Source organism: Scylla paramamosain, chromosome 1 (genome assembly GCF_035594125.1).
Source record: "Scylla paramamosain isolate STU-SP2022 chromosome 1, ASM3559412v1, whole genome shotgun sequence".
In the NCBI taxonomy this organism is placed as follows: domain Eukaryota; kingdom Metazoa; phylum Arthropoda; class Malacostraca; order Decapoda; family Portunidae; genus Scylla; species Scylla paramamosain.
Genome location: NC_087151.1, coordinates 13,037,337 through 13,049,311, shown reverse-complemented (window position 1 = coordinate 13,049,311; position 11,975 = coordinate 13,037,337). Strand labels below are relative to the sequence as shown.

General features: G+C 33.9%; 2 protein-coding genes across 5 annotated transcripts in view; one reads left to right on the top strand and one right to left on the bottom strand.

Annotated features, from left to right (window-relative positions):
• Positions 1-257: 257 nt before the first annotated feature.
• Positions 258-4,098, top strand: LOC135100915 (uncharacterized). Of its 2 annotated transcripts, none has more exons than XM_064004509.1 (4): positions 258-415; positions 781-883; positions 1,947-2,050; positions 3,560-4,098. In XM_064004509.1, the coding sequence occupies exons 2-4, from the start codon at positions 791-793 to the stop codon at positions 3,753-3,755; spliced, it is 393 nt and encodes a 130-aa protein (XP_063860579.1). In that variant the 5' UTR covers positions 258-415; positions 781-790; the 3' UTR covers positions 3,756-4,098. The 2 variants fall into 2 exon arrangements, with proteins under 2 accessions (XP_063860579.1, XP_063860589.1); XM_064004519.1 differs by having other exon boundaries at positions 264-361.
• A 2,720-nt stretch (positions 4,099-6,818) lies between these two features.
• The window catches only part of LOC135100908 (cyclin-dependent kinase 8-like), a 45,845-nt gene continuing 40,688 nt past the window's right edge, over positions 6,819-11,975 (bottom strand). For 2 of the 3 annotated variants that reach the window (XM_064004493.1, XM_064004475.1), the window contains 4 exons: positions 11,263-11,455; positions 9,462-9,575; positions 7,434-7,540; positions 6,819-7,181 (listed from right to left, as the gene is read on the bottom strand). The gene's annotated coding sequence lies outside the window, so the exon portion shown is untranslated. The remainder of the gene's footprint in view (positions 7,182-7,433; positions 7,541-9,461; positions 9,576-11,262; positions 11,456-11,975) is intronic. The other variant, XM_064004486.1, reaches the window with a different exon arrangement.

Below are 11,975 nucleotides of genomic sequence, written 5' to 3'. Positions count from 1 at the left end.
ATTTTCTCTCCCATAATATTGGGATTGCATTTAACTGCACAAATGGTGACATTAATTAAAGTTTAAAAGAACGTACCAAAAAAAAAAAATGTTCTCCTTTTTCATATGTAAAGTTTTGTTTGATTTTAACGTCTTTATGCATAATCTTAGAGCTTTCGTTTATATATTTAGGTCTTTTTCAATGTTTAGTGCCTTCTAAGAATTTTTTAGACATTAATCCAGCATCATATATAAGCTCCACTTGGCAACTGTGTTTGTTTGTACACAAAACCAGCCAGCGGCAGCCACGGGATGACAGGACAGGCGTGACGAAAGATAAGCTTAGTTACGGGTGACCTGCCACGCCTTTGATCACTTCGTGGTACTAAACATTTCCAAAAATAGTGTAAACACCCTTGAAAACACCGTAGTTTGGGTAGGTCTGTTAGATGTAAGAAATGTTTAGGGTTACGATACGATCCCGGTGATTAGATGGAGCATAATTTGACAGGGGGCGGTCATAGTATACAAGCCTAATAAGAGGAATCAGCAGACATACTGAATTCCTCTGCCACTAATGTTGTGTACTCTAATGACAATACTGATGGAAACAGTATCAGAATAATAGAAATGATAATGGTAATATGCAAGAAACGAGATTCTGAATATTGAGACTTTTCCCAAGGTGGATGACATCTTGCTTAAACATCAAAAACTTGGAACCCAGGCTGAGCTAACTGTAATGATATCAATGTAAGTGGCATATCTTGAGAAAATAATTTAAAAAATTTCGTCTCACAGGTTTGCAGGAATGGGAAAGTACAAAAGGCTCCCAGAAAATTACTTCAAGCTCACTAACCCTGTGGTGATCTCCGTGGTGTGTGTTGGGTTGTATTTGTTGCTGGTAAGGAGGATTGTGTTCTTACTTTTGTCACTACAGATCATTCATTATTCACATGATACCCAGAATTCATGCAACCAATTTGTTACCATACTTTTGTATTTTAAAGTTTGCTATTGTATGTCTTAATTTTTTTTTTTTTTTTTCTTGAAGAAATGCAGTAATTTTGTATTTACTTATTTATTTTTATTTATTTGTTTTTTATTATTATTATTTATTTATTTTATTTTTTTCATCAGATCACTCAAGTGTAGGGCAGTGATTTATTTAGACAAAATATATTGATGTTCAAAGAAATACATGGAAATATATTGATTATATGGACAAGTCTTTACTTAAATCTAGATGTAGAATGAATCTGGAGAATTGCTTGGCCAGTAGCAATAGTGATTAAAGTGGTAAGCTCAACCAAGAGGTCCTCAGTTCAAATCTCATGCTAGTTGGAGACAAATTTTGGAGCTGCAGTTCCTATTCATCCAGCCTTGAATAAAATAACACTGGCAGGACATGACCAGATTCCATCAAAATTACATGTTCTTGGAGCAGAAATGAGGATCTTCAGAGCCTGCCACGCCCTTGCCACTCCACATTCCTCACTACATTGGAACTTGCTTTTGCATCCTCAGCTTGAAATTTTATATGTTACATTAGTGTATATTTCATTCACATCCTTACACCATCTCTTCATTAGCCATTCTTTGACTTATATACATTCAAAAGTTGGTCTGCTCAACTGATATATATTTTCATCTTTTACATCCACTTAATACTGTATTTTAGTTACAGTATCCAGATATTGGAAATTAAAAGTACAATATTGTAAGATTTTGAAAGTGAAGTTGAAAAGAAAACACAGAGATAACAGTAAAGTATTATAGGAAATTATTGCAACTCTACTTAGATTTAATTTACAACAATATTTTTATTGCAAGTCAATAGCACCTAACCACACACAAAAAAAGCCATATTATCTTGTTTTATCCAATGAGTACAAAGTGGGAAAAAGATTAATATTGGTTAAAGAGATGAAAATACATGATTCAGCCTTCAGAATTTCTTATTCCAGATGGCATGGTTGGACCCTGAGAACATATCTCCAACATTCTTTGGCCGTGTTGCTAACCTTGCCACATGGCTTGGATTGGAGTACAACAATGCCGTCAAGCAAATGTGAGTATAGATTCTTAGTCACCTACCTCTGGTTATTTGATGGAATGCCTGTTGCTTAAGTGATAATGTCTGATATATGAGGACTTACATACCCATCTTCAGTAATCCCGTTTCAAAAAAATTAATACAATGAGATGGAAAGTCAAACTAAAACTGAATTTTGAAAGCTTTAAAATATGCCATTATTACCACCATCATCATTATCATTATCATTAAATCCACTACATTTCTGTCAAGTCCTTACTGTCTACAATGATTTAAATTTATATTTTTGTGTCAGATAGTTTCTTTTCACCTAACAGATATGTAATGGTGCAGTCAGTCAGTCATTTCCTGCACAAGTTATCTGTCCTCTATTTATTTTCAGATTTTAATTATTCATATTGTCTTTAATTCTAGTTAAATTCTTTTAAAAGCTCTTTGAGTTATTAATCTTTTTGCGTTTATTTTTCATCAGTTCTTAGTATCAGCATTGCACTTCCATACACCATAATTATAAGTGCAAGCTTAAATTTCAAGCTTGTTGGATATAAGCTTCTGAAGATGTATGCATGCTTTTACTTTAATGTTTCTCTCTCTCTCTCTCTCTCTCTCTCTCTCTCTCTCTCTCTCTCTCTCTCTCTCTCTCTCTCTCTCTCTCTCTCTCTCTCTCTCTCTCTCTCTCTCTCTCTCTCTCTCTCTCTCTCTCTCTCTCTCTCTCTCTCTCTCTCTCTCTCTCTCTCTCTCTCTCTCTCTCTCTCTCTCTCTCTTTAAAAGCTAGAATTCCTAAATCTTTGACTGTGAAACACTTTATGTAATACTTATAGAAAATCAGCACCAAGTTCCTATTCCTGCTATCCACTTTTGCCACCTCCTTGAAGTCTGTCTTCCATAACATGTAGTTGTACAGGGATGTGTTTTACATAAGAGAAAGATCATACTATGGTATTTAGTGTCATATAGCTATGTCTTTAATATTTTTTTTTTTTTTTTAGATTTTCTTTTCTTTTTAAAAATTCTAAATTTATGCAAAAAATTTTGAAAAATAAAACAAATTTTCTGTAGAACCTTATTTAATATTGGAAGCACTGAAGAGATAGTCAATTCTGCCAGAGATACTAGTCATTCATTCAAAATTACTCAGGTTTTGATATGAAGGTGACACTCAGTATCAACAGAATATTCATCAGTTCAACTGGCTGAGACTGTATGTGAATGGAACATGTTAATTATGTTTATACTGTAGTTAAATATATATCTTTATTATCAAAGTAAAGTAGCATGTTAGACTGATTTTACTACAAAAAACAAGGCTAAGTTTGTGGGTAGCTTTGTATCTACATTGGCACTTATGCAAATACAAACCTTAAAATTTGCATAGAATTAGTCACAAAATCAGTTTTGATATTAATGCTGCAGCAAGCAATCTTTGGTAGAGTATATTGTTCATGATAGTGTTTAAGTAATAACACTAAATTTAACATTAAGGCTTGCAGCATACCTATAACAATGTAAATTTTCATCCTCCAGATTTCTCTCTACAGTGGCAATTCATGTAGGTGAGATGATTGCATCAGTTTACTACTGCCAGAAGCTGAAACTGAACTCTACTGTAACACTTGCCTGGATGGTGCAGACACTTTTCCTCGGTATATTCTCTCTATGGTACCTCATCTGGCCTAAGAGAGAAATTAAAGAAGTTCCTAAATCTAAAGAAACTGATTGATAGGTCATCCCTGGAAACTGCCATGCAAAGGAGCATTGCTTGCTAAAACAGCACAATAATGTTTGTAGACAAATGGTATCCATTATTAATATGACATGTGGTTTGTGATTTAGTAAAATAATGGCAGAAGTTAATTTTGGTAATTCAGTCAGGGCCTATGATTGCTTTTTTTTCTTTTCCTTTTTTTTTTTTTTTCTCTCTTTCTCTCCATATGAAGGGGATACCTGTTTTATAGTAATCCATGATCTCAGTACCTGTAAACTTCAACTACCTATTCATGAATCAGTGGAATTACTTAGTACTCTGATAAAAAAAATAAAGAGACAGGTTTTTATATAGTAAATTGTGTGTTAATTCTGCTCCCAAATAGTAAATTTAGACACCTCATGGTGTGTATAGGAAAGAATGTGATGGGATCTAGGAATAAGAAAAATATATATATGTATATTATGTTAGTGTAAAAACAGTGTGCAGCTTGACAGTACTGAAGAATGTGTAATGTTGGCAGAGTTTCCTTTTATTCCATACATGGGCTAACTCAGCTGTGCACTCCATTATAAGATAAAAATGGGGATTCAACATAATGTTGCTACAAGTTCATGTGTTACTTTAAGTAAATGACAATTCCAATCTTATTCTTGAATAATGGACAAAAAGGACAGGAAGTGAGTTAAGCCTTTCCTGGCTCCAGTGGACAGAAGTCAGCCAACTGTTGCCAACTGGGAACCCGAATAATCAAGTGATACATTCTTCATAGGTCCTTTACCACTTCAAGGGCATTTGCTCACAACCTCAAAGGTTGTTCACTGCTGGAAATAAAATGTGATAATAAATCACATTTTATTTCCAGCAGTGAACAACCTTTGAGGTTGTTTTGCAGTCACTTTTGATGTACAAACACATGTATCTATTCAGATAGTTAATGTAACCACTGTATTGTTAAATATTGTTGAGTAAAGTATGTAATCGGATGGCAGTGATAATCTAAAGCTTATATTGAAAACTATGATTATTTTTTGAGAGTAATTGACAACCTGCTTTCTTCTCTTGTCCTTAAGTTACCATCTTATTGTCTGTCTTAAGGAACAGGATGGGAACCAACTACATACAGCCCCACAGCTTTCAACACACTGCATCCATTCAGTACATTGCACATGCAAGAATAATGTCATGTCTTCATTGGTCTGGTGCTTTCATCCTCTCTTGTAACTGTAAGAATGAAATGCACTTCTAGATTAAATTCAGCTATATCTTTATCTATAAGAAAATGCAAAGAACAATTCAGAAAGAAGAAATAAAGGCAAGAGTGCCACATGAAACTTTAAAGTGGTGGAATGAAAGCCAAGATGTACACAAGAAGGATCTCTTTATATATATATATATATATATATATATATATATATATATATATATATATATATATATATATATATATATATATATATATATATATATATTTTTTTTTTTTTTTTTTTTTTTTTTTTTTTCTTTCTTTTTCATAACTACAGCATATCAGGAAATTTTGTTGTACTACAATTCTACTTAAATAAAAAAAAAAAAATATTCACTGTTATGAATTTAAGAGAAGCCATTCAGTAGTTGCTTTTCATTCAATGGGGGATGATAATTACGGAGGCATTATTGTTTAGTATTATTTTTTGTATGTCTGAACATTTTGATATTGAATTCAGGTGTAAGAGCACCCCAGGTTGATAGTGACCTTCCATCACCAACTTCCACAAGTTCAAATTCTCAGCAACATACCTTAGCAGTTTTGTAACCCTGGGGATGCCTTAAGACTCATTGTACCTTACAATATTTATGTTCCATATCTTGATATACTTTGAAAGGATCTAAAATGTACACATGTTCGATACTTTGCATAATTTTTGCAAAATATGGATGTTGCTTATTATAATCCAAACTGCAGTTAATCACAGCCTAGTTTGAAGAGTTGTAGATGTATAACCACACAGGAATTCTCCACCAAGTTCAGTACCTTTCTTTTTCCATTGCCTGCATTGTCTCTGATCCAGACTTGCTGAATAGTAAAAAAATCCATAAAACCAGACAGCATAACAGTATGTGTGTGTGTGTGTGTGTGTGTGTGTGCTAACCATGTACTTGTGTTTAGTAGAGAGGACTTGAGCTATACTTGTGCTTTCCATCTCCAGCTTTTCCTTTACCATATGTACTCTGTAAAACAAAAAATATGTAATACATTTAACATATGACTGCTTGCTATGTGGAGCAGCTATAAAATGAAAACTAGAATGTACTTTTGTCTTTTAAAGAAATGTCTTCTGAACATGATAGTGTGTACAAATTATTAAAACATTATGTAAATTAATTATGGAACTCTTTATAAAACATCAACTCTATGATAGCTGCAGTTGACCAGGGTGAACTCAAAAGAATGTAAAATATTTTCACAACTAGCTCCATACTTTACGAACATGCCATTTTACATTTTCATACACCTTTTATGTCCAGGAGACGTTTTCTTAGATTAAATTTTAATATTCATTCCAGCTCCTGTAAATATCATGCAAAACATAAACATTAAAGCAACTCTATGACTGCCAGAACTTTTTGTTTTTACCGAACATTCACAAACCTACGAGTCCTGCAACCACCACATTCAGCGTGGTTGGCCAAAATGTCCTACATAACATACGAGTATGCAATGACCAATGGCAACCAACATCCAGTTGTGCCTGGACTGGTAACAAGTTCATCTTGTAACCTTTTGATTTTTTCTTCAAAATGATAAATTACATGATTATTAGTCACAAAAACAAGTAGATAACTGCATCTCTCCATTCTAACAGTGCTTTTGTTCAAGCATCACTCACAAAAACAAGTAGACAACTACATCTCTCCATTCTAACAGTGCTTTTGTTCAAGCATCAGTCTCAAAGCCATCATTATGGAGTGGATAGTGACATGTTATCTATCTTTAATCTATCACTGATTTTTTTTAACATTAGTATTAATAATAAAACTACTTCAATTTATGAACGTTTTGCTTTGCTATCAGATTCAAAGAAAATCTTCCACAAATAAAATACCTTTTTTATTTACTCTTCATAACAACATGCACATTAGGCGAAGGAGTTACAAAACAATAAAAATTAGCATTAACAAAGTTCATTTTATTTTTCTTTTTTTGCCTTTGAAGCTTTAGCATTCTTTTGTGGCTTGTTCTGTTTCCCAGCATTAGCAGCCTTGGATTGTGACTGCTGATGCTGGTGCTGCTGTGGTGCAGGCTTGTGTGGCCAGATGAGCAGCTTCAGAGAGAAGAAGCCAAGGAGGATGGTCTGCAGCACCCATCCCAATGTGGGTACCAGATTCAATCTCAGCTTCTGACATTTGTACACAGCCACCAGTGCCTCCGTTATGTGCAGTGCTGCCAAACCCAGCAACCTGAAAAATGCATCATTCAGTAATAATGCACCCCTTCCTATTCCATGAGAGAGAGAGAGAGAGAGAGAGAGAGAGAGAGAGAGAGAGAGAGAGAGAGAGAGAGAGAGAGAGAGAGAGAGAGAGAGAGAGAGAGAGAGAGAGAGAGAGAGAGAGACTTTCATAGAATGTATACAAAATGAATATCACAGTGAGAATGTAGACATGCAGATAACGATAAAGAGAGAGACAAATACAAAGGGACAAAATGCTCACCCCAGTTTTAAGTAAAGCTTGTACTTTGTGGCCACTAATTCAGCATACCCTGATACCACAGTGCCAAAGTACTGTGCACAGATGTACTTGTGGTCAAAGTAAGTTACCTGTAAAAAATAAAGACATACACTAAACTACATAAAGATACAGTACAAATAGAAATATGACACACTTTGTGAAGTACTTTACAAATGTGTTTTTTCCCATTCTTTTGCTTTGTTTGCCAGTCACAGATCCAGTCAACCTAACAACGTCACCACCAGTCTTGCAGTTTTCTTATATATAAATAAGGTATAATAAAAATACACTTAATCTTTGTTCTATATGCAGTATTGACATACAGTGATGATCTTTCACATCACCTCCCCATTGTTCTGTATTCATATCAATTTGATAAGGCTTAAAAAGTGAAAATTTTGTATCCAGACCCCTAGACTAAAAAAAACTCCTTGTACTTGTGTACACTGGCAACTATTTCATTGGCACAGAATTTGTCTACCTTTATCAGTAGAGATAAATAAATGGTCATATTTATCATGTTTATCAATCTTTGCACTGTTGTCAAAAGCTCCACCACATTGTTCCATGTAGCAAGTGTTCCAGAGGACCGTTCATTAGATCTTATAAATGTTTACAGTCATTAGCAATTTGAAAAAAAAAACTAATTAAATGTGTAAGGAGCTGAAGACCACAGTATATTATTTAGAACAATTATAAATAACTCGTGCATTGGTGAATACCTCTCAAAGCAGCAATTACTGATTAGTGCAGATGTTTCTATTACCTAATCCCTTAGGTAACAGCCTTCCAAATACATAAAAAAATAAAATAAATAAATAAATAAATAGTAAAAATAAGAAATAAATAAAATGTTGCTAATATCCTTAGAGTACAATACGTGCTTGCTGAGGGAACAATCATAACTGTTAAAACAGATAATAACTGAACTATACACAGAAATAAAACAAACGAGCACAGCCAGAACTGCCAGTTAGAGTTTGGCATGAATATAATTGATGTATTATTAAATAAAGTATGATTTTTTTTCACAAACATATAACCATAAAAATATATTATAACCAATAATTTTATTAATAAGATTAATTTATGCTGATATAAGAAACTATCCTTTGAAAACTTGATAGCAAACGGTCTCTCACACCAAGGTTCCCCTTTCCAGCTATCAGCTAGAGTAGGGCATCCTCACCTCGTCATGTACAGTCATCTGTATAATTATTTGAATCTACCCAATTGCCACAAAGATGCATGACCTTCAACAATATCTTTTTGACTTCCTGTTTCACTTGAAATTTGTTTTATGCAATAACTAGTTTCACATTGTATACAGATACACATGATGTGCTCTGAGCTACAGCTATATATCAGAAAATGATGTTAAATTTGGAGAGAGAGAGAGAGAGAGAGAGAGAGAGAGAGAGAGAGAGAGAGAGAGAGAGAGAGAGAGAGAGAGAGAGAGAGAGAGAGAGAGAGAGAGAGAGAGAAAATAAAAAATGCAGACTACAAAAGATGATTTTACTTGTCACGATCTTTCAAAGTTATCACCTGCACCGATGCTCACAATAATCATTCTATAGGTAAGTTGTGCAATATGTATCAAAGATTTACATTATTTCATTTAGGAAAGTTGGAGAGCATCTGAAAAGAGGAAAAAGCCATCCACTAAACCATCCCAGCAAATTCATGGATTTGTTCACTGACTGTATATCAACACTATATAATAGCAACAGTAGTACAACAATTCACATCCAATTACCTTCCCTAATTAAATACATATAAGAAAATTATGATACATTTTTTTTCCTTATGACCACTTTAAATGTGAATATAAAATAAGCAAATACAAATAACAGTGAATTATCCCTAAATACTTTCATCATTTTTTTTTTTTATTCTTGGAAAATCATAAGGAGAAACCTAAACACTGGATGAACTCCCTATTGACTGTATCTGTACTAATGGTGAGAGTAATTATAGCATGATACTATTGTGAAGAACACACAAACTAACCACAGCAAGGGCAACCAGCAGCAGAGTGGGCAGCATCAGGAGTGGGTTGACCACCTTGAAGTAACTAGCAGGAACTTTCTTTGACTTGGCCATTTTGTTTCACAAGTCTGGTGCCTGCAAATAAAACAATATAATTAACAATAGTACTATCAGGTCAAGAAATAGCAATAACAAAAATATTTGATGATAATAAAAATAATATAATAATATAATTACAATAGTAAAAAAAAAATAATAACAAAAATCACCCAATAAAACAGTAAACTTAGAAAAAAAACTATGAAAGTTCCAGTCCCTAAACAAGACAGACCAGAATCATAAGGGAAATTACTTGGAGAAGTATTCTGAAACCTCCCTCATAAGAGTTACTGTTACACAATTCCAGAGAAAGAATTTTGACTCACCCTAACTACAAGATGACAAAAACACATAATCAAGATAAAATGTTTATGTGAGGGCTTTGTGGTTAGGGTGGTATGTTGGGACTATGCTGGGTCTATACAGCTCCAATCCAACAAATTATATGTCCACTACAAGTTCATCAATTATTACAAGGTTATAACATCTGAGGGACCTTACTGCACAACTACCAAGATTTTTACTTTTTTTTTTTTTTTTTTTTAAGATGTTCAATCCTTAATTTCTTTACATTAAATCTTGAAAATCCTTTCATTACTACATGGCCAAGACTGAAGTTGGGCAGTTTGTACAACTTGAAGTGGCAAAATGAAACAGTCAGCAGTTGGCAAGAATATATGGGGTCCAAGGTAGTTAGCACCCTCTGCTTAGTTCCAAAAAGTTAAAATATTTAGTTAGATGTGGTTCTGACAAGTCTCTCAAAGCAGCATAGCAATAAAGCTTACACATAGTTGGCAGAACTGAGACAGTTCCTACACTCCTTCCTGGCTAGGGAAAGGTAGGATTTACCTACTCTAACTGAAACCTTGCTTTACCACCAAGTCCCCAAGCTTCCTGTGAATGCATAATTCATCTCTCTCTCTCTCTCTCTCTCTCTCTCTCATATATATATATATATATATATATATATATATATATATATATATATATATATATATATATATATATATATATATATATATATATATATATACACACACACACACACACACACACAATGATGAATGCAGCCTTTGTAACGCTTTTTTATTTATTTATTTATTTTTATTTATTTATTTATTTTATTTTATTTATTTATTTTTTAGGAGCTGAGTAGCCTGAGCCTAAATTTTGGTAGTGGATTATCTGGTCAACACCAAAGCATTGGGATATTGAGATCAAAAAATTGCTCAAGAATGCCCTGAATTCAATAACCATAACGTATTCAAACTTAATCGTGTGGCTCAAAGCTTAACGCAAAGATCCAAATGAATTAATGGAAATCCTTGCATGAAGCCTGACTTGAAATACATCAATAAACGACCTGATTCTGAGCGGCGAGCAGGGATTACTCACCTACAGCTGCCACTTTCTCCTACAAGACCATTCACCGTCAGTGTGGAACCAATCTACACTATTTCTATCATGCTACAGTGGTAAAACGAAGCCCAATGGATTACGTTGCGAAGCTAAAGAAGACCCAAAATCGGTTTTAACTCACCAATCTATCTACAACTGTGGACTCGGCATTTAAACACTGCCCAGATGTCCCTGCCTATGAAAACAAGGCAAAATTGTGATACTACGGCAACTCATAAGTTCACACAAACTACAGGCTACACACGGTCATACATTGAGCAAGGGAAATGAATAGAATCACACCATAAAAGGAAATGAAACTTACACGAGTGTGAAGTGCAATGCGTGATCCGTTGGTGGCGAGTGCTGTCACACACAGTGTCGCCGGCCGCCCGCCGCTCCCCGCGTCTAGTGCACCACCCGTCACTACTGCCTTGCCAGATCATACATTTATTTTTGTTATTTGCTATTTCATACTCTGTTTGATGTCGTCCTTAGTACAATTTATGACACACTTCCTGTCGTAGAATGTGAATACTGTCAATTATAAAGGGCAATCACCGCAGCAGTTTTCAATAATAAACGAAAATGTAGAAAAATTCCCATTTGATAATCATATGCATCTTCATATTTAAAAATGTCAATAAGGATTTAGTGTGGTGCATACCCTGAATATGCCCTACTTTGGAGTGTTAAATACCAGTAATTGGGTACCGATATTACAATAGAATTAGAAAATGAAGACAGTTCAGCCGCTCAATGGTAACTTATCCTTTTTCACACAGTTGGCTTGCCTCAATGCCCAAACGTCGTTTTGAAGTATACGTAAACTGTGTGAGTATATATATATATATATATATATATATATATATATATATATATATATATATATATATATATATATATATATATATATATATATATATATATATACACACACACACACACACACACACACACACACTAATTTAATCCTATAGCTTCCCATATCTCTGCAACCCTAATTTTCATATAAAAATCACATCGTGTAATGGAGAA